The 22,991-nt window shown below is 44.2% G+C and overlaps 1 protein-coding gene and 1 pseudogene across 1 annotated transcript; one reads left to right on the forward strand and one right to left on the reverse strand.

Moving 5' to 3' along the window:
• Positions 1-61: 61 nt before the first annotated feature.
• LOC129397592 (glyceraldehyde-3-phosphate dehydrogenase-like) lies at positions 62-8,615 on the reverse strand (annotated as a pseudogene).
• LOC100990187 (3 beta-hydroxysteroid dehydrogenase/Delta 5-->4-isomerase type 1-like) lies at positions 5,458-18,387 on the forward strand. The gene is given in 3 exon segments (XM_008952224.4): positions 5,458-9,438; positions 13,250-13,422; positions 15,633-18,387. Coding segments are annotated over 3 exon segments (1,377 nt in total). The 5' UTR covers positions 5,458-9,293; the 3' UTR covers positions 16,692-18,387.
• The last annotated feature ends 4,604 nt before the right edge of the window (positions 18,388-22,991 follow it).

Below are 22,991 nucleotides of genomic sequence, written 5' to 3' on the forward strand. Positions count from 1 at the left end.
ATTCTTTATGCCTCATAATTCAGCCTTTGACTAGGGTTGGTAGACAACTGCTGGGGTTCCCCTACCTGTTACTGGTTGTTCCCAAAATGAGGAAATCATGAGAGAAGTCCCTGCGGGGTCCCCCTTTCCCACAACTTCCAGGTGAGAGTGCCATTGGCGTTGTCAGGGAATCCTCAGTGGGTGGGGTCTTCGAAGTCAGATTCCCGACTGCCTTCTGTTGAGCAAGTGTTAAACATACAGGGGAAGGTGGGGACAGATCTGGTCTGGGAAGCTCAGAGAGGTCAGGGTAGAGTGGGAGTGTAGGTGGAGGTGGGGAAGGTGCCAAACGGGAATTAGGGGATCCCAAGGATTTCTTTAAGAGAGATAAAATATTAGAGAGTTCTTTATTAGCATTCCTAAGTTGTTTGTTCCCCTCCTGTAGGGAGATGAGGTGGTCTTCCCCATTTTTGTTACTTTCTAGATACCACTGAAAATAGTTCTCCCATTCTGGTTGCTTGGTTTTTGTGCCTGCGTTTCCATCCTGGTTCACAGGTACACTAATTTGGGCATCTCAAAAGATTCCCATTTAGGCCATTGTAACTTAGAATCTGCTTTAGTTACAGTGGTCCACTCGGTTAAATATTTGCACGATCATTTGCCATAAGTATTTTGCATATACCTAGCTAGAGTTCCTAAAGGGGGAACTTTATGTTTTGCAGCTGCTGGGATCTTAGAGGCCTTGTTCGCCATAATTTAGAGCTCCTCTTCAAATTTGACCAAGCTGGGACATGTGTCGGGCGCAAAATGTGCTGCTTGCAGGTCTAGCTTTTCAGATCCATTACCCCTTGACCCAGTTTGGTCCACCTGTGTCATGGCTACCTGGCACAATGTGTCAGGGGCTCAAGGTGCAGGAGGGATCACTTCCTTATATGTACCTGCCGGTTGAGATTAGACCCTAAGTATGTTCTTCTGAGGGAGAAACCTATTTAGGGCACATTTCAGGGAGTGTTTCTCTCAGACACCCTCACATGATTCTGTCACCTGTGAATGCCTCGAAAGGCTGAGGGGAGCAAGGTGCTCTATTTCTTCATAGTGGAAGATTCCACACTCATGAGCTAGAGGGTTCAGAGTTGGTCAAATCTGACAGGAGAAGGGACTGAAATATACACATACACACACACACAGAAACAAACAACAAAACAGTTAAGCAAAACTAACAATGATCACACTGAGCGCTCTAAGTGTAAGCAGGAAAGTAACACCAGCTTGTTGTTAATGTTAATTTTAGTCATTTAAAAGAATTGATAAGACGCAATCCCAAACCAGTTTCTTACCTAGTGATGGGGCCCAAGCCGGAGACCACTCTCCACCGATGCAGAAGCAGATGAGCTCACTTTCCTTGATGGAAGCAAGTAAAAGAACTACCACAAAAAAGGCGAGTTGTTTTAACAGCAAATAAACCTCAGACCCCTAACTGAAAAATATTAGAAGGGATCCTTGGAGGAAAGAGGTGCCTGACTTCGGCAAATCTTCCTGTCATTTTGGGATATAAAGTGCCCAAGCAGGTACCAAGCATTGAGAGGCAAATTTCCACAGGCCAGGTTACTTTCACTCAGGATCCCTCCATGGTTACCAGATGTCAGTCGAGGAAAATGATGAGACAAGTCTCAATCATTTTAGCAGCTTCATTTTTTAAAGTTAAGGGCACATCCAAGAGACAGGTCTATGCCTTTCTCTGTAGATGATTCTGAGTGTTCCAAATTCAAAGGGGGAAAGAGTGGGATATTGAGAAGCACATAGTTTTTATGTAAGGGGAGGGGAGGGGAAAATAGCCATTCATGCCCTTGTCTGGCTCAATGAATCTGCACTTTTTACATAAGATGACATAAAAGAGGCAGAGGGAAAATGCAGGGAATCTGCATTATACATAAGGTAACACAGAAAACACTGGGTAGGGGAACAATCAGATATGCATTTGTGTCTGGCACCCTGGGTGACTGCACCTGTAAAGATAAGTTATCAATTTGCATTGCCATGATGAAGTTTTAACAGCTCACTGGAAATTTCTTTGTGGGCAAAATACGGGGGAGGCATGTAGCTTTTCATCTTGTAACCTTCTTATTTAGGCACCAAAAGGGGGAGGCAGGTTTGCATGACCCAGTTCCTAGCTTGAGTTTTCCCTTTGGCTAAATGAGTTTGGGGTCCCAAAACTTAATTTTCTTTCACAAACCTATGAGGTGAGAGCGACTATTCTCATTTTATCAGTGAGGAAACTTGTTCACAGTCACACTGATTAGTGACTAAGCCTTCTACCAGGGAGTCGGCCTTGAAAGTCCTTATCTTTCCACTGAATCACACAGCCTGAACTGGTCTTGTCAGTGGTACAGCAGAGTACTGGAGCATGGGGTGCCAATTCTTGGGAGAGCCCCAGCTCATTTGGTTTACCTCTTTTCGCCCAATCCCATGCAAGGGACTCTCTAGAACCCAGAAGATTCCCTGAGGGGCATCTGGGAGGGTTTGCATGCCTGACCAAATGGGCCTGAGCAGGGTAGAGAGATGCAAAAATGCATCCAGACTCCACCAGCTTCAGTGCCAATTTCCTTGAAGGTCTCTAGAACACACCTGGCTATATGTGTGCTGGCCATTTTGGTCATACCTAACCTTGCATTTCACCCTTTCAAATCACACAATGAGCCACACCATGGGTTCCTGGGCAAGTAAAGGGAACAAGCATGAGCTTCCCTGAAAATGTACCTTCTATTCAGCCCAAGAAGTGGAAGTCTACTATCCCACATCCCCAGATTTAACTGCCTCTCTCTCATTTCTTTCTCTTCTTTCATTCACATCTTTTCGTCCTTTATTCTTCCATTTCTTTAGCCTATTTTCTTACCTCAATCTCCCCTTTAATCACTAGCCCTCTCATTCTTCTCAATTTCCATGAGAAAAGGAGACCAATCAAGACAAATGTGGGGACTTCAATGATGATGTAGTCATTAACCAACCAAAGAAGAAATAGGTTTAAAAAAAAAAACACAAAAACTGTCAGGGGCGTCAGGGACAGAGTTGAACTGAAGCAGGTGAGGAGGTTGCTGTGGGTCCAGAGTGTGGGGAAGGGAAGCTGTCTCCCTCTGGACCTGGGTGTGACAGCAATGAAGAGAGTCACATCCAACATCAAAATGGCTTCTTTCTTACACAGGAAATGTACAGATCATTAATCAGCTGAATTTGATTATTGCAAAGGAGATAGTTTCAGAGTTTGTTCTGAAGGGAAAAAGGAAGTAATTCTGGCTCAGACGAACAAGTTTCCACCACCTTCAAAACCCCAAGGAACAGATGATCAGCATGAACATCAGGGTGCAGTGGCCCCAGGCAGTGGGGTAAGGTGAAAAATGGAACACCCATTCTTCCCTGGCCGCTGCACAAAATACAAGAGTCAGCATCCGTCCAGCTCTTGTAAGGCATGCACACAGTCCATATATTGATGACAAACAGCATAGGAAGGATAGGAGGGTGGTGGAATCTGGGGCAAGAGCCCTTCCCTCTTGTGTGTCAGCCTAGTGAAACTTCACACCTATAAAACCACCAGGGCAATTTTCACAAGGAAGGGAAGGAAAAGGACATATCTCCAACAGGCAGCAAGGGGTGTTTGAAGAAAGAGACGAGGGAATCGGATGGGCCAGCAGTCTCAATTGAACAAGCAAAAAGGCCTTGGAGTGTTGTAGCCAACAAAATGTGCCATCCCTTCATATACCTGAGGGTGCCAGGTAGGCAGAGCTCCTGCACCAAGCTCTGCTGCACCTCATGCGATGCACCACATGGAGACATCAAAGGCTCAGAGGGAAGAACAAGGAAACCTGACCTGGTGGGGACTTTTGGGTCCCTTTTCTCCACCTAGGTGGCTCTGCGGGTTACCTGGCAAGGAATGAATGAACGCACAGGAAAGTGCTCAACCACTGGCCTAAAGACTAGATGTATATAAGTACAGAGAATGGAGCTAAGCTGAAGTCACTGGGAAAAGCCACAGGAGCCCATGGGGCTTGCATGAGGACTTAGATTCCTGGGTCCAGGTAGGGAGTGCAGCCTGGGCAATGGTGCAGAGGAGGATGAGGGGTATGAGGAGCTCCCTGCCCCCACCTTCTGGGAAGTGTGTACAGAGGGCAGATGAGGGAGCTCAGGTGCAAGGGTCAGCCACAGACCTGACAGGCAGGGTCCAGTGGTTGGGGTGGGGTGCGGAGCCCATGATGTCCTGGTGAGAACTGACAGGAAAGTGGCCAGAGGCCAACTCTTGTGTGAAATCTCTTGATTTCTAAATATTAATGACTAACTCTAAATTTGAAAAAGCAGCGTGAAGACCTGCTGCAGGAGGGGGATGCATGGGGTAGTGTTCAAATTGTATGTGTAATATTTTATACCTTAAAAAGTGGGTGGACAGGTGTCAGCAGCAAATCTGTTCATTCTTGGTGATATGCCACAAATATACGTTATTATACCATATTCTCAAATTTTCTGTATGTTTATCATAGGTTATATTTTTTTAAATAAATTAAACTTTGTGGGGGGAAAAGCATGCAAACTAACAAAACAAGTCTGCAGGCTGGACCCAGGACTAATACTTCCAATTTTCCATTTCTGCTCCCAGTTTAGTGGTCCAGTGGGGGAGATGAAATATGAGACATGTTAGGTGCTGTGCACAGTAAATGTGCAGAGTGCCATAAGAAAGGAAAGTGCTTCCAGAGGATTTATTCCCATAGGGGATTTATAGGGTCCTTGCATTTGGGCAAGGATGACCTCACCCACAGCCTTGGCAGCACCAGTAGATGTGGGGATGATATTCTGGAGAGACCTGTGACCGTCATGCCACAGCTTCCCAGAGGGGCTATCCAAAGTCTTCTGGCTGGCAGTGATGGTGTGTACCGTGATCATGAGTCCTTCCACGATACCAAAATTGTCATGGATGACCTTGGACAGGGGTGCTAAACAGTTGGTGGTACAGGAGTCATTGCTGATGATCTTGAACCTGTTGTCATACTTCTCATGGCTCACATCCATCAGAAACCTGGGGACGTTAGCAGCTGGGGCAGAGATGATGGCCCTTTTGGCTCCCCTCTGAAAGCAAGCCCCAACCTTCTCCATGGTAGTGAAGACACTGATGGACTCCACAATGTACTCAGTGCCAGTATCGCCCTATTTGATTTTGGTAGGATCTAGCTTTCCATTAATGACAAGCTTCCCATTCTCAGCCTTGACAGTGCCATGGAATTCGCCATGGGTGGAATCATACTGGAACATGTAGGCCATGTAGTTGAGCTAAATGAAGGGGTCATCGATGGCAATAATATCCACTTTACCAGAGTTAAAAGTAGCCCTGGTGACCAGACACCCAATACAGCCAAATCCATTGACTCAGGCCCTCAACTTCACCCTGGTGTCTCAGGGATGTGGCTGGAGCAAAACAGAACAATGTGGCCGCCTGTGGAAAAGGAAGAGAGGAGAACTAGCTACAGCGTATTATTTAACACATGGTTATCATATCGAGAAAGTCTTCACAAACTCTGATGCCAATAGTGTATGACTCAGATTGGCATCACTTTACACAGTATGCTGAAATTCCCTGAGCATGTAGATGATTCAGTTGTCTCAGTATCACTTCTTTAAAAGACTATCCTTTTCCTTCATTGAATTTACTTTTGTCAAAATCAAGTGGCCATAAGAATTTAGGCCATTAACCCACACATAAGCAAAAATTCCCTCAAAATTGATTATAGGCCTAAATGTAAGGGTTAAATTATGCACATCTTAGAAGAAAGCATAGATTAATATATTCATGACCTTGAATTAGGCAAAACCCCACCTTTTCCTGGTCAAAGGGAAAAAGTTTAAAAATGAGACATGATCAAAACTAAAAATGTTTGCATTTTGAAAGACATCAATAAAAAAATGAAAAGATAAGCCACAGACTAAGAAAAAAATTTCAAATCATGTATTTGATAAAGAATTGTATCTATAATATAAAATATACTTACAATTAAACAACAAAAAGATAAATAACCCAATTTTAAAATGGGGAAGATATTTGAATAGCCATTTCACCAAAAAGTGTAGGAATGGCCAATAAAGCACATGAAAAGATGGTCAGCATCATCAGTCAACAGGGAAGTGCAAATCAAAATTACAATGTGATACCACTTCTTACCCACTAGAATGCTATAATAAAAAGGAAAGACAGTAACAATTGGAGGAACTGAAAACACAATGATGTGAAAAATTGAAATACTCATGCATTATTGATGGGACAGGCAGCCACATTGGAAAACAATTTGGTAGTTTCTTAAAACATTAAAGATACGTTTACCATATGACCTAGCAGTTTCACTCCTACCTGTCTACTGCAAAGAAGTAAAAATGTATGTCAGCACGACAAGTGAATGTGAATATTTACATCAGATTTATCCATAATAGTCCAAAAAGTGGAAACACATTGAATGTCTATCAACTGATAAGTGAATAAACTAATGGGAGCCATCCATACAATTTAATAGGATTTGACACCTAAAAGGAATGAAATATTGATACATGCTACAACATAGATGAACCACAAACGTATATTAACCTAAGTGAAAGTGAAATTAACCACATATTGTATGATTCTATTTATATGGTGTCCAGAAAATCAAATCTGTGGAGTCAGAAAATCAATTAGGGGCTTCCTAGAGCTGGGGGGTTTGGAATAAGGGGTGGCAACTGATGAGCATGAGGAATTCCTTAGGAATGATAGAAATGTTCCAAAACAGGATTGTGATGATGGTCACACAACTCTAAAATGTTACTAAAAGTAATTGAGCTGTGCCTTAAAACAGGTGAATGTTATGATATGTCAATTATGCCTCAGTAAAGCTGTTTAAAAATGAAAGAAAGTTGGTAGTTTGGCTCGCATCAGTCTTTCAGTCTTTGTTTTATTTCTCATTTTCCTAAAGAAAGTGAGATATTTATTGGTTTAAAGAAAGCTTATATTTATTGGTTCCACTCAGAGACTCCAAGAGAGACACTGGTTGGTCTATTAGCCTCCAGAACTCTCAACAGCTGAGGGAATGAGCAATACTGTCCTGAAGGAGATGAGGGCTATCTAAGGTGCACTCCAGCACCTGCTACAGCAGGCAAAGGCCTGCGATGCACCTGGGTGGCCTCAGACAGTGCTCCACAAGTCTCAGCAAGACCCAGGGCCTGTAGCTAGTTCTGATAGCTTCAGAGAACAAGCTGCTACATCTTGCAGCACAAGGCCAACCTTTCCTAGGCAAGTGGGTTTGAAGCACTGGTAGTCAGGTTCCAAGTATTAGGTGAATGTCTGCAATGTGGGAAGAGGGCAAGACCCAGAGTGGGGTTTCAAACCAAATCCTTGGTAGAGTATGACTTCCAACAACTTCAGAAAGCATTCTTTTCAAGTGCTTATTGCATTTTCACCAACATAGACCATATGCTGCATCATAAAACAAGTCTCAATATATATCCAAGGATCAAAATCATACAGAGTATATGCTCTGGCCACAATAGTATTTAATTAGAAATCCATAACAATAAGATATCTAGAAAACTCCCAATCCTGGAAAACAAGCAACATACATTGAATAACACTTTGGTCATAGACGAACTCACAAGAAAAAATTCAAAACATCATTAACTGAGTGATGATAACCCAGTGCCTCAAAATGTTGGATACAGCTGACACAGTGCTTAGAGAGAAATTTACAACTTTAAATGCCTATAGTGGAAATGAGCAAAGGACTAAAGTCAATTATCAATGCTTTCATCATAAGAATACTGAAAAATAAGAGTATAATAAACCCAAAGTTAATAAATGTAATCCAATTATGAAAATCATGAAATATAAAAACGAACAAACAATAGAGAAAATGAATAGTTAATTTTTCTGTACACCATGCACAAAACTAAATTTTAAAATGATTTTATATTTAAACATATATCCAGAACCACAGAGATCTTAGAAGAATAAATTATGACAATATAGGAAATTGAAAGATAAAATGGGAATTCTGTGGGAATAAAAATCAGAAAGTAGTTGCCTATGAGACTGATTGGGTGAAGGGCAGGGAAATAACAGGGAACAGTTGGAAAACAACTTTATGGAGTGAAGGAAATGGTCTATATCTTCTTTGAGTGGTACTTACATGGGCATATATAACTGTCAAAGTTCATTGGCACTGAACACTTAAGATCTGGGCATTTTAATGCATACAAATTACATCTTGATTTTTTAAAATAGAGGAAAGTGTTTTGGGGAGCTTATGGTAGTGATATTGGGCAGTTGTCAGGCATAGGCTACAGAAGCATTCACAGCATATTCAGTTCAGGAATTTGCTGAGAATGGTTTTGCAGCCAAAAATATGGGAAAAGTTCAAACATCTATGATAAGAGTCACTGGGTCATACAACCAGAAATCCCCACTCTTGTGGTACAGGCCATATTATTAAGCAGTTATCACTAGATAGCTTCCCTTCAGTGATGTTCTTTGTCTAGGAATCCAGAGCTCTCCAGGGGAAAATTGCAATTGAGGTTTTGGATATATTGGGTAGGAGAGAAAGTCACCTCACATAAAACTTAGTGATTAGAGCTGTCAACATCGCAAATTTCTACACCTTGCAAGACAGGAGCAACATCTCAAATGATAGTCTGAGAGAGGAGATAATGGGTTAATGTGGATTTCCTTCCAAATGTATTCACTGCACAAGGTCAGAATTCACATTGCACTTGAAGATTTCTCCCAGTCTACTTTAAGTTCACAGATTGCAGATCCCAGAGAGCTGGTATCAACTGACCAGTGTCCTGTTAAGTCTAAACCCAAGACTCTTTGTCACATTGCAGCCTTGAATTTCTCTTTCTGTTCCTGGGAGATAAAACTTAAAGGTCACTATTCTTCTGAGAAAAGGGATCCTGGAGGAGCAGAGAGCAATGAGTTTGTGGCAGGAGTTCATGGTGATAATGGCTGAGCCAGAAGCCACAGTGCACAAAGCTCCAGGCTTGCCTCAAAGGATGAGGTGACCAGCACCCTGACTACTCTGTCAAGCTATTAATAATCTAACTAATGGTTAGAGCTATTTCGTTTTCTTTCAGCTACTTCTGGCAATGGTGAGGATATGGAATTTTTGCAAAAAAAATGGGTGGAAGTAAAAAGGCATCTGTGTGAGTGTATAAATATCTGATCTCCCTTTTTAGCCCTCTCCAGGGGCACCCTAGAAAAAGATCTTCTCCCCAGCATCTTCTGTTTCCTGGAGAGTGTTTCCTGCTACCTCGGATTGGCCATGACAGGCTGGAGCTGCCTTGTGACAGGAGCAGGAGGGTTTCTGGGTCAGAGGATCATCTGCCTGTTAGTGGAGGAGACAGAGCTGAAGGAGATCAGGGCCTTGGACAGGGCCTTCAGACCAGGATTGAGGGAGGAATTTTCTAGTAAGTAAACTTGAGTCATAGTTGTGTGGCTCCAGCTTAAACCCTGCATTGGTGTGGGGAGGTGGACCTTGTCTAGCAAGTTATGGAAAGTCGCAGCAAAATCTAGGCCAATCCCACATCCAAAGTCATCAAAAAGGAAATATTAAATAGCATAAAATTTCATAGTGTGAAATATACTTAAAGGAGTGTCCAGAGACTGGATTCTGGCCCTGACTCAGAACTTGAGAGGCAGCCACCTCAGCCTCCGGGCCTCTCTTCTTCTATTAAGAAAATCCTACATCTGTTATCTTTCTTGCCTACAACTCTTTTATGTCTGAAGCTTTTTGTCTTGGCGATTGCTTTGCAACATTCACAAAGGACACCATTACCCTAAAGACCTCACCAGTGGATCCTGCCTTTCTAGACTGTGCTGGACTTTGTTTTGTTTGGAAGCTTCCTTAGGATTTTTAGTGAAGGCAAAATAAAAGGGAGCAAAGGTAAAGATGAGTGTATAAGTGTTTGTGTGGTTTGTGTGTGTGTGTCAGAGAGAGAGAGAAAATGAGGAGAGAGAATGAGAAAGTCTGAATGAATGAGAAAGAGAGAGGATAAGAGAGAGAGAGGGCATCAGTGAGAGGGAGAGAGTGTGCACAAGTGCACAGCACAGAGCAGAGACAGAGTAGGAGGCAGTATGAGGCCAGATATGCCTCATTTAGATTTCTTATAAATGGCTTTTTTTTAAACCATTTCTCTCTGTCGCTCAATAGCCCAAAGGAATTGATTGCAGAGTTTGCTGTAGCAACTCCTTGTGCAAATAACCCCGTGAGGAAGGTACAAAATGGGTCACATCCAACTGGACAATGAACCCAGCAAGGTCTAGAAACATAAAGTTACTTGCCAATGCCATCTGATCAATGTATAGCAACGCTCAGGCCAGAGCTTCCTTCCAGAGGCTCCATCACTTGGCCATTGGGTTGATGCTTGGCAAAGTGGGTCTTCAGACTCTCTCTTTGCCTCTCTGTGTGCCCCAAACCAATTCCCTGTCCACCTCCCCAACCCAGGGGTTTGGGGGGACTGTGTATCTACATGTGGGCTCTGGCTGCCCAGTGGGTACTCCCCTGCCCACAGAAAAGCCCCCACTTGACAGCACTCAGGACCACACCCAACAATCTGTTCTTCTTTCACTCTTCTCTGACCTCTTCAAATATCCAATTTCCTCCACCTTCTGTTTTAATGGTGTCTTTGATTAACATACGACCAATATTAAATGTTTGTAATCTTTATATCTCACCAATATTTGCTGTAACACCTGATACCAGAAAAAACAAACAAACAAACAAACAAAAAACAATGCTCAGCCTAAGGGAACCATTCTCCTATGGTGAAAATTCAGAAGGTATAATAAATGGGCAGGGGCCTGCATGAAGATAAAAACAGAGAATCTTTTCAGTGTTCTTTCTGTGTCAGGCACTGTGCTAAACCTTTTGCATGTGTCGACTCATTTGCTCCTCATAACAACCCTATGAGATCGGTTTTTTATTATCCTTCTTTCTTACAGATGAGGAGACAGCCAGAGAGAGGTTAATTAACTTGTTCAAGGTTCCGCAGTTAGAATATGGTAAAGCTGGATTTGAACACACGCAGTCTAGTGCAGCATCTGTGCGCTGAAGCAGTAGTTAGTCTAGCAGCTTCTAGAAGGAGGAAGCTATAGTTCCATCAACAAAGTCCCCTTTCCTGGTGCCTCTTGATCCCTGCAAACTCGTTCGCAAAGAGTCCTTTTATCTCTGCTTTGGACTTCTTCCGCTTTGAAATAGCAATTTCTTTGAGCCAGTCTGTCTGAAGTCGGCAGCAAAGGAGTAGCAGAGGAAGGCAGCAGAGGAAGGCAGCAGAGAAGGGAGAAGAGGGGGAAATATAACCAGAGAAAATTCCACTCTCAGGCTGTTACCACCTCCTCCCCAGCAGCCTCTTCCCTGACTCCTCCCACTGAAGACCCTTCTTGGAGTTGCCTGACTATGGGAAGGGGCTGGGAGTAGACAAAACATGGCACACGCATTAGGAGAGTAAATGGTCTCGCCTGTACCCCAGGAAGGAATTTCTCCAGCCTTGATTTTTTTCACTCTGAATTTTACCCTTACAATTCTTTGGACTTTGTTGCCAATTTCAGTTAAACTGGCTTATTCTTACTCTTTCTCAGAAAAGTTGATTCTAAACAGCCAGTCCTGCACCTGGGGTGCAGAATACAAGGCTTCTGGTGGGGTGGGCAGGTTTGAGCCTTACTAGAAGCCTGAACTTAGATCTGTCCTTTAACTTATCTGAGCCTCAGTTTCCTCACCAATAAAGTGGGACTCAAAATACCCACCTCACAAGATAGCTGTAAAAGGAAATAAGCAAGCTGTGAGCTGTATGCAGATTATAAAGCACAAATGAGTGTAAAGTATTTATCTGAGCTCCATGTAGCATGGTGTTCATTTTGTGGGCTAATTCCGGTGGCAACTTTACTGGCAGCAATACTTCCTGTGGATTTCAGAGGAGCCTGAAGATATGGATGTTGTATCTGCTGCCCTTGGCTAGACACTAGACAGCTGGGATGTTAATTCATCGGCGGCCAACTCATTTTCGGCATTGCTATCTGCTTTTGATGATATCTGATAATAGTTTTTCAATAACATTCATCATTTATGCCTATCCTCAATTCCCTAGTAATGGCTCCACTCTCCTCCTACTTGCCCAAGCAGGAAACCATAGGGGTGATTTTATCTTCTCCTTTTCCTCTCAGCCCAGCTCCAATAGGTACCAGGACCTTCAAGGTGAGGTCTGAAATTCTAACCTGGTGTATCTCTCCCCTCCTCTGCTTCCACTGCTGGACCCTGGTTCCAGTCCTCATCTAAACTTTGGCACAGACATACTGATTCATCACTTAATCACCTGGCTCTCTCATTTCCCCTGTACCAGTCCGTTTTATATCCTCAAGCCAAGGTTAACTACCTACACCACAACTCTGCCTCTGTTTCTCTCTCTCTTTTTCTTTCTTTTTTTTTTTTTTTTTTTTTGAGAAAGGGTCTTGCTCTACCCCCCAGGCTGGAGTGCAGAGGTGCAATCTCAGCTCACTGCCACCTTCACCTCTTGGGCTCCATCCATCTCCATCCATCTTTCTGCCTCAGCCTCCTGAGTAGTGAAGACTATAGACAGATGCCATCACACAGGGCTAATTTTTGTATTTTTAGTAGAGACGGGGTTTCATCGGGTTGTCCAGGCTGGTCTCAACCCTCTAGGCTCAAACTAGCCACCCGCCTTGGCCTCCCAAAGTTCCAAAAATTGCTTATTTATATTTGCAATGCAAAAAGAAATAGGCATGAGCCGCCACACCCGACCTGTTTCTCTTTTATTCCAAATATCAATAAGCATTTTTCTTTGACATGATGCTGGAGACCCAAAATCATGATTCCATACCTGATTCCTCATCACCTACAAAATTAAATTCACTTTTTCCCTCTTATACCCAACTCTCCACAATCACCCTAGGCTCCTTAAGAAATTTGGTGAGTGTCCCATGACTCCAGCAATGCTTACATTCTAGGCACACCTGACAGCTTACTGCTCAGATTACTTTTCTGAATGAGATAAGGTAGAAACAGATGTTTGCTCTTTCCTAGTAAACTGCTGCACATGCTGATTTCTGTGCCTTTGTTTGCTTGTTCTTTCCATTGAATGTATGCCCTCCATTCTAACACCCCACTCTAACCGTCCTTGAGCACCTATGTAACATCACCTTTATCAGAAAACTTCTCAGCTAGATACAGAAATCATTCCAATGACCTAACCTCTGCTCACACAGAACTCCAGAACAAGAGCAAGCTGACAGTGCTGGAAGGAGACATTCTGGATGAGCCATTCCTGAAGAGAGCCTGCCAGGACGTCTCGGTCATCATCCACACCGCCTGTATCATTGATGTCTTCGGAGTCACTCACAGACAGTCTATCATGAATGTCAGTGTGAAAGGTAGGGTAGCCTGGGGAGGAGATAAAGCAAGGTGGGGAAATGAGGATCAGAAAGAAGGACAGGAAGGAAAGAGAAGTCTATCCACTGAACACCTGCTGTGCTCTGGGCCAAGTGACTTTGCTGATCACTACCAACTGGGGGAACTCAAGGCTGCTATTTTCAGTTTTATAGATGAGAAAACTAGGACTGAGCAATGACAAGCAACTTGTCCAAAGTCCCACAGTTGAGTAAGTAAGTAGGAGAGTGCGACTTTAAACTCACTCCTGTGTGACTCCGAAGGCTGTGGAAGCTCTTTCTAATGTGGCCCCAGTCAAAAGTCAACTAATCTCCAACTTCAGACTCTTGAAATCCAGCTACCCGTTGGCTCCCCGGACCAGAATCTGACCTTCCAGGTGCCACCATAGTCATTATTTTGAACCTTATGTGTAGGCTGATGAGAACATTCAGAGTCTTCCTGCCCACCTCAAAGAAGAAATCCTCTCGAGAGAACTAGCAAATCTGGTTCACAGAGGTCTGTCAGGACAGAATTATCCAGCACATGCCTTCCCACTATATGTTCTTAACAATAAGAGTTTCCCAGTGTCCAGGATACAGTCTCTTCAGCTCACCACAGGGTCTGCTAATTACATAGCTGTTTCCAGCCAGGTGCCCAAAGTGCACCCTCATTCAATCCTCATCCCTTAAATGCTTGGTAGTCTTTCTGAATCCTGGCTTTCCAACCTACTTTAAATTCAGACACATTTTCTTAAGGAATCTTCTAATGCACTCTCACTCTCTGATCTCCAGAACCCAGTCTTCAGCACTACAGCATTCCAACCCCTGGCCTGGCCCTCCACATTCAGTCTACTCAAACTCCTTTTCTTTTTTTCTTTTTTTTTTTTTTTTTGACAGAGTTTCGCTCTTGTCACCCAGGCTGGAGTGCAATGGCACGATCTCAGCTCACTGCAACCTCCACCTCCCGGGTTCAGGCGATTCTCCTGCCTCAGCCTCCCAGTGTATCTGAGATTACAGGTGCCTAACACCATGCCAAGCTAATTTTTTTTTTTTGTATTTTTAGTAGAGAGGGGTTTCACCATGTTGGCCAGGCAGGTCTTAAATTCCTGACCTCAGGTGATCCACCCACCTCTGCCTCCCAAAGTGCTGGGATTATAGGCTTGAGCCATTGCACCCGGCCTCAAACTCCTTTTCTAAAGCAACTAATTGCTTTTGAGTCTCCAGCACCAACTAAAAAAAAAAAAAAAACCTTTTCCAGTTGCTACTTACCCATACCTCTAAGTACCCCTACAATGCAAGGAGGATGCTAAGAGTAACCAGTTTTTTATTTTAATTCCTGTTCTCCACAGCTCCATACAACAGGGGATATGAAATGACAAGGAAAGTGTTAGAGACATCTGTTTCCTAAAACCATTATCATTCCCAGGCTTAGAAAATACTTCACAATGTTGATCAATTCCCCCTTGAAGGTAAACTAACTCCAAATTTGCTCCCTCGTTAGATTAATTTTTGAAAGCCTAAGACTGTCTCTCCAGAAATTCAAATTGCACAGAGACTTTAAATTGGGAGCCTCTTTCCCAGGGAACACACAATCAGGAAAAGAGTGTGGGTCTCCAGCATGTTCCCACAACCCACTGTTTACTCAGTGACCCCAGAGATGGTCCTTGTGACAAAGTTTTATTAGTCCTCAACAAAATGAGGAAAATGTCAACAATTTCATGTATATTGAAGAGTGTATATTGCCTGAATACTGTGTATTTGTGTGTGTGTCATGTGAATTCTTCCACTGCCCTTTTCTGCCTAAGGATTGGGACTATCCATATACTCAGAGTATTTTTAAATTTTAAACAATCTGTCTTTAATGGTATTGATGAAAAATCATAATTTTTCAATGTCTTTAGTTGGCAAAACAAAGAGTGATAACCCTAGGTCATTTTCCAAAATTAAGGTACACACACACACACACACACACTTGAAACCCAAAAGTCTAAAAATTCTTGCTCTCCAGAACCCACTTCTCAGTTTCTTTTCATTTTCGTGATTTTCCTATGGCTGTAGTGTGGCCCAGTGTCAGTCAGAGCCACAGAAGAATGTATCCTGAGTCTGTTACAACCACTGCACTTGGGAGTGGGGAGTGGGGCACATGGATCTGTTCATGTGTTTGGCCCTCCCTTAGGGATACTTCCTGACACTGAAAGCATGCTCTTTCTGGGCGGGTATCCAGCTCCTGTTGGAGGCCTGTGTCCAAGCTACTGTGCCAGTCTTCATCTACACCAGTACCCTACAGTTAGCTGGGCCCAACTCCTACAAGGAAATCATTGAGAATGCCCATGAAGAAGACTTTCTGGAAAACACATGGTCTGCTCCATATCCATACAGCAAAAAGCTTGCTGAGAAGGCTGTGCTGGCAGCTAATGGGTGGACTCTGAAAAATGGTGATACCTTGTACACTTGTGCCTTAAGACCCATGTATATCTATGGGGAAGGAAGCCCATTTCTTACTACCAATATAATTGAGGCCCTGAACAACAATGGGATCCTGTCGAGTGTCAGCAAGTTCTCCACAGCCGACCCAGTCTATGTTGGCAATGTGGCCTGGGCCCATATTCTGGCCTTGAGGGCCCTGCGGGAGCCCAAGAAAGCCCCAAGTGTCCTAGGACAGTTCTACTACATCTCAGATGACACGCCTCACCAAAGCTATGATAACCTTAATTACATCCTGAGCAAAGAGTTCGGCCTCTGCCTTGATTCCAGATGAAGTCTTCTTTTATCCCTGATGTACTGGATTGGCGTCCTGCTGGAAATAGTGAGCCTCCTGCTCAGGCCAATTTGCACCTATCAACCGCCCTTCGACTGCCACACAGTGACATTGTCAAATAGCATGTTCACCTTCTCTTACAAGAAGGCTCAGCGAGATCTGGCATATAAGCCACTTTACAGCTGGGAGGAAGCCAAGCAGAAAACCATGGAGTGGGTAGATTCCCTTGTGGACCGGCACAAGGAGAACCTGAAGTCCAAGACTCAGTGCTTTAAGGATGACAGAGATGTGCATGTGGGTATTGTTAGGAGATGTCATCAAGCTCCATCCTCCTGGCTTCATACAGAATGTGACAAGGGCATAAGCCCAGGTCCTGCTGCCTCCCTTTCACACAATGCCCAACTTATTGTCTTCCTCGTGTCATCAAAACCTGCCCATTCCCTGACCCAACCAGAAGCTTTCTGTCCTAATCATATACCAGAGGACAGACAATGTGATTTGCTTTTTCCAAATCTCAGTGGCTGATTCTGAACAACTGTGGTCTCTTTTATCTTAAGGGTCTCTTTTAACTGCTAGAGCTCTCCATTTCTCCTCCTAAAAGAGAAGGATTTCTTTTCTTTTAAGTCTCCTATTTCTTCACACAGTTCAAGGAAATGAGCAATAAATGTTTTAATGCTTAACCTGGAGGAAGGTATGGTTTCTGTTAATACATACTTTCCTCCTTTCCCTTTCATTTCCAGGTATCACCATCTCCAACTTAGAAGAGTTGCATGAAACTGGGGTTGGGGGGTGGGCAGAGTAGTGGGAGGGTCAGGAAGGGTGGTTGAAGGCTGAATAAGCTCTGCCCTTATTGCAGGCATGTACAACATGAGCTACATATGACATATATTACCTCATTTAATACTCATCGGAAACCTATGAGGTGGGGTGACTATTTCCATTTTATTGGTGAGGAAATTTGTTCACAGTCAACTGATTAGTGGCTAGGCCTGCTATCAGAAAATTGACCCTGAAAGTCCTTATCTTTCCACCAAATCAAACAGCCTGAACTGGTCTTGTCAGTGGTATGGCAGAGCACTGGAGCATGGGGTGCCAATACTTGGGAGAACCCTAGCTTAGTTGGGTTACCTCCTTCTTGCACAATCCCATGCAGGGGATTCTCTAGAACTCAGGAAATTCCCCGAGGGGCATCTGGAAGGGCTTGCATGCCTTACCAAATGGTCTTGAGCAGGGGAGAGCAAGCAAAAATGCATCCAGCCTCCACCAGCTTTAGTGCCAATTTCCTTGAAGGTCTCTAAGACAAGCCTGGCTATATGTGTGTTGGCCATTCTGGTCATTAACAACCTTGCATTTCACCCTTTCAAATCACATGATGAAGCCACATCATGGGTTCTTGGGCAAGTAAAGGGAACAAGTGTGAACTTCTTCAAAATACAGCTCTTATTCAGCTCAAAAAGTAGAAGTGTACTATCCCACATCCCCAGATTTAACTGCCTCTTCCTTTTTCTTTATCTTTCTCTCCTTTGAATCACATCCTTTCTTCCTTTATTCTTCCATCTCCTTAGCCACTTTCCTTCCCTCCATCTCCCTTTTAATCACTGGCCCTCCTATTCTTCTCAATGTGCCTGAGAAGTGGAGGCAAATCAGGACAAGTTTGGGGACTTCAATGATGACATAGTCAATAACCAACCAAAGAAGCAACAGTAAAAACAAACAAACAAAAAAGTCCAGTCTCAGGGGCATCAGGGACAAAGTTGAACTGAAGCAGGTGAGGAGGTTGTTGTGGGGTCAGAGTGTGTGGAGGGGAAGCTGTCTCTCTCTGCACCTGGGTGTGATAGCAATGATGAGAGTCACACCCAAGATCAAGATGGCTTCTTTCCTACACAGGAAATTTACACATCATTAATCAGTTGAATTGGATTATCAAAAAGGATATAGTATCAGTGTTCATTCTGATGGGAAAAGAGAAGAACATTCTACCCCAGATGAACAGATTTCCACCACTTTCAAAACCCCAAGGAACAGATGATCAGCACTAGCATCAGGGTGGAGTGGCCCTAGGCAGTGGGGTAAGGTAAAAAATGGAACACCCCTCCTGCCCTGTCCTCTGCATGAAATGCAAGAGTCAGCATCTGTCCATCTCTTGAAAGGCATGCGCACCATCCATATGTTAATGCAAAATTGCATGGGAGGGAAAGGAGGGTGGTGGAATCTGGGATAAGAGCCCTTCCTCCTTGTTTTTCAACCTAGTGAAACCCCACACCTATGAACCACCAGGGCAATTTTCACTGGGAAGGAAAGGGAAAGGACATATCTCCATCAGGCAGCAAGGAGTGATTGAAGAGAGATGAGGGAATCGGATGGCCAGCATTCTCAACTGAACAAGCATAGAGGCCTTGTTGTGTTGTGGCCAACAATATGTGCCATCCCTTCTTACACCTACTGGTGCCAGGTGGGCAGAGATCCTGCACCAAGCCCCGCTGCACCTCACGCAATGCATCACATGGGGGCAGCAAAATCTCAGAGGGAAGAACAAGGAAAGCAGACTCAGTGGGAACTTTTGGGTCCATTTTCTTCACCAGGGTGGCTCTGCAAGGTACCTGGCAAAGGAATAAATGAAAGCACAGGCAAGTGCTCAGCCACCAGCTTAAGAGCTAGGTGTATATGAATACAGAGAATGGATCTGAGCTGAAATCACTGGGAAAAGCCACAGGAGCCCATGGGGCTTGAATGAGGCCTTGGATTCTTGGATCCAGGTGGGGGCACAGCCAGGACAGTGGTTTGGAGGAGGATAAGGGGCATGAAGAGCCCCCCCAACTGCTGGGAAGTATGTACAGAGGGCAGATGAGGGAGCTCAGGTGCAAGACTCAGCCACAGACCAGACAGGCAGGCTCTGAGGGCCTGGGTGGGGTGTGGAACTCGCAGTGGTCTGCTGGGAACAAGCAGGAAAGTGGTGGGAGGCCAATTCTTATGTGAAGTATTTTGATTTCTAAATATTAGTAACTCTAAACTTGAAAAAGCAGTGTGAAGACCAGCTTTAAGAGGGATGTGTGGGCTAGTGTTCAAACTGCATGTGTAATATTTTGTATCTTAAAAAGTGGGAGGCAAGGTGTCAGCAGCAAATCCGTTCATTCTTGGTGATGTCCCAAATATACATTATTATATCATATTTTCAAATTTTCTGTATGTTTAACACAGGTTTTTGTTTAATAAATTAAATTTGGCTGGGGAATAATATGCAAACTAACAAAACACATTCAAAGGCTGGACCCAGGCTTAAGGCCTCCGATTTTCCTCTTCTGCCCCCAGTCTAGTGGTCCAGTGAGGGAGATAAAATATGAGACATATTAGGTGCTGTGCACAGTAAATGTGCAGAGTGTCATATGAAAAGAAAGTGCTTCTGGAGGATCCATTCCCACAGGGGATTCATGGAGTCCTTGCATTTGGGCTGGATATCAAAAGATGGGTAGGATTTCAACAGACAGGAATGTGAGTGAAAGTATTCCAGGCAGAGGCAATGCAGTCTGCAAAGACCCAGCTGGTAAAAGGGGTCACCTTTAGGCAACAATGAGACAAGACCAGAGAACACTAGGCCAGGGGAAAGGTGGAAGATACACCTAGAAAGACATGATGGGCACAGACAGGATCACCCGGCGTCACTTCTAGAGACACCCTGCCTTCTTCCTTCTTTGCCCTCAGAGTACGAGTCTGTGCCCCTCTTAAAGACCACTTGACAATCAATTATTTCACATATAACATGCCTCATCTTTTCTCAAAAATTGGACTGTATGGGAAAAGAATGTCTCCTCCAGTGATGAATATTGATGTTGATGCTAAAAGTTGGGACATCATTCATTATGCAATGGGAATTGTTCAGCTGTCCCTGGAAGATTATGATGGCAGTATTTTGTAGGATGGACTGAAAGAGATGATGAGGATACTTCAAGAATCTAGGTAAGAAATGAAGGCCTGATTTATGCATTGGTAACAAAACCAAATACAGGGGCAACTGAGGCAGGCCCGACGCAGAATGGCCACTAGTTTAGACAGGACTGGGTGTAGGCACAGAACTCTCATGCACCCACTTTCTCAAGCCAGAAACCTGAATGGTAGCCCCCCACTCCACCCACCTATCATTCATTGCTACCAACTTTACCTCCAGGACACCTCTTGAATGTGTCCTCTTCCTCCCTGGTAACATCATTCCTACTTTTACCCCCCTGTGCCCCCCACAGGCCTCCCCACCTTGGAGAGTCACCTGTGAAACCTATCCGCAGCAGTGTTGCCAGAGTTGTCTCTCCAAACTAGTCTCACCATGTCACACCCTTCCTTAAATCGAACCACTGGGTGGAGCCCCAGGACTGTTAGGGTGAGCCTGAGCGCCTTAGCATAACATATAGGACCTCTGAAGCCCTGGGCCCTGCCTAACACTCCAGACTAATTCTTACCACCAATCCCTGTCCTATCCCCAGATTCTCCTACTTTGTGCCTCAACAATTTTCCAAAACCCAGGGCTTCCTGCATGCAGCATGCTTTTACGTCAACCCAGGCCGGTGCACGGCATTCTCTCTGCTTAGAGGGTGCCCAGCTCTCCTGCCAGTGCATCCTTCCCAGCTTTTTATTTTACAGCCTTCATGCTTTGTGCATATCAGTTGCAGTGCCATTAAATTTTCACTTATATATCCTGTTCCCCACCCCTACACTGCCATGTCTCGAGGACAGTAACTCACCATATAATCTCTCTCTCCTCAGTGTCTGACACAAAATAGACATGTGGGCTGATGGAAGAATGGATGGATGCATGGATGGATGAATGGGTGGGTGGATGGATGGATAAAACACAAGCAAATGGAACTGTTAGAATGGAGAGAGGAAGAGATGGGGAGTCAGGGAGCAGAATGCTTTGAATGACAAAGCAAGAAAGAATTCAAAGATGACTTTTCAAGGTGTTGATGAACCTGAAGAACCTGGATTATCATGATGAGAATGGGAAAAAAGGGAAGCCACACAGCAGGTATGGGGTTGAGAATGAACTTGTTTGTGTGATGTGAAGAGTGAATGTGGGAGTGAGAGGCCCATGAGCAGGGAAAAGGAAATGCTGATGAAGGTGAAGTCCAGCTGTCATGGTTACAAAGGGACTGGGAATTAGATCCAAAACCTGAAATCATGCAATGCCTGGAGTATTTTTATACTACAAAAAAAAAAGAAAGAAAAAGAAAAGATGAAAGAAGAAAGAAAGAAAGAAAGAAAAAGAGAAAGAAAGAAAGAAAAGAAAGAAAGAGAGAAAGAAAATTTGCTTTTAAAAACTGAATTCAAAAGAGAGTTTCCCACTCTTAGGAGACTCAGGTGAGGGCCACTCAACCTCTCTGGGTACATGTGCTTCTTAAGACATCAGAGGACTCTGGTGGGAATTTGGGTGGGAGTTCTTTTCCTTTATCACAGCCCAAGGTCTCACCCAAGACTAATGAGCAGGGAATGGAGTCAGTGATCTGAGGCGTGAAAGAGGTTCATTATGAGGAAGTGGAGAGGGGAGTCTGGATGAACAGAAAGTGCCTCGGCCATTCTCTCCCTGAAGGCAGGGGGCACTGGGGTCAGTTACAGACTCCAAAACCGTCAGTAGTCTGTTCTGGAAACCTGAAGCTCCCTTTTGAATAGTGTAATCTTTCCTCAAGAAATGGAAGAACCAGCACTAGTGAAGTCAGCCCTTCTTCCTAATCAGGTACTGGCGACAGAGGGGTGGGTGTGAGATGGGCTGCAGGCCTATGGTCATCCTAACATGAACTCTGGCCACTGAGGTAGGAATACCCTTCTCATGAGCCCGGCCCTAACTCCTTCTCGCACCATCTGGAGTCTGTCAAATCCCTGGTGTAGCTCTGAGCAGGGCGGCTGTGAGGGCACATGGCTGGTGAGGTCACACAGGGCCTGTGCTTGGCTTAAGGGACTGACATGAGACCCCACATTTTATTTTGCATTGACCCTATCCCTGTAAAATATGTAGCCAGTCCTGATTATGAGAACTTCTTTTAGCAGCAGGTAAAACAACTATCGTTCATCGATCAATCATGGGTAAATGGAAAAGGCTCTCTTGCTCCCCTAGGGCAGTTCAATATCTTTGTGGAGTCCAGATTATAGAGCTAAAGATGGCTTCATCAGGCATGGTGGTGCAGGCTTCAGCAGCACTGAACATTGGCTGTGTCAGTCCAGTGAATCTCAGGCTGTGAAGTCCTGTCTGTGATTTCTACCAAATCTATTAACTTCGACGCAGAAATCAGCAGAGCTACTTCAGCAGAAACCTTGAGGTGACTCTCGTTTCAGACATTCCCTAATGCTATACTTGACAAGATAACTGTCTAGTCAGATCCTTTTCCAGCCCCTTGACAAAGTAAACTAGCTTTTCCAAGGTCACACACTGTCCTTTCCCTCACCCAGCAAAGCCAGGTACAGTGGACATTGCCTGATTGGCAGCAATGGCAGGGACCCTGACTTACAGTTCCAAAGTCCTTGGCAGAGAATCTGCTTAACTCTGAGCTTTTGCTGAATGTACAATCTTGCCCTAGCATAACATGTGAAGCCTTGACAGGAAGAAGTTCCCCCTAACCACCTCCCATCCCTTGCAGTCCCTTGTGCCCCTGAAAATCATACTTATGGTTGGCAAAATAATTCACCACAAGCCGGTTGGGCAGGAAGGAAACAAATCAGCTTTCACCTTTGCCCTTAAGTGGTGTTGGAATATGTAAGCATCTGTACCTCTCTCATATCTGTCTCCCTAGCATTGAGCACTAGGCCCGGCACTTGCCCACTCAGCTGAGGGGTGAACTTCTCAGG

This window comes from Pan paniscus, chromosome 1 (genome assembly GCF_029289425.2).
Source record: "Pan paniscus chromosome 1, NHGRI_mPanPan1-v2.0_pri, whole genome shotgun sequence".
NCBI lineage: Eukaryota > Metazoa > Chordata > Mammalia > Primates > Hominidae > Pan > Pan paniscus.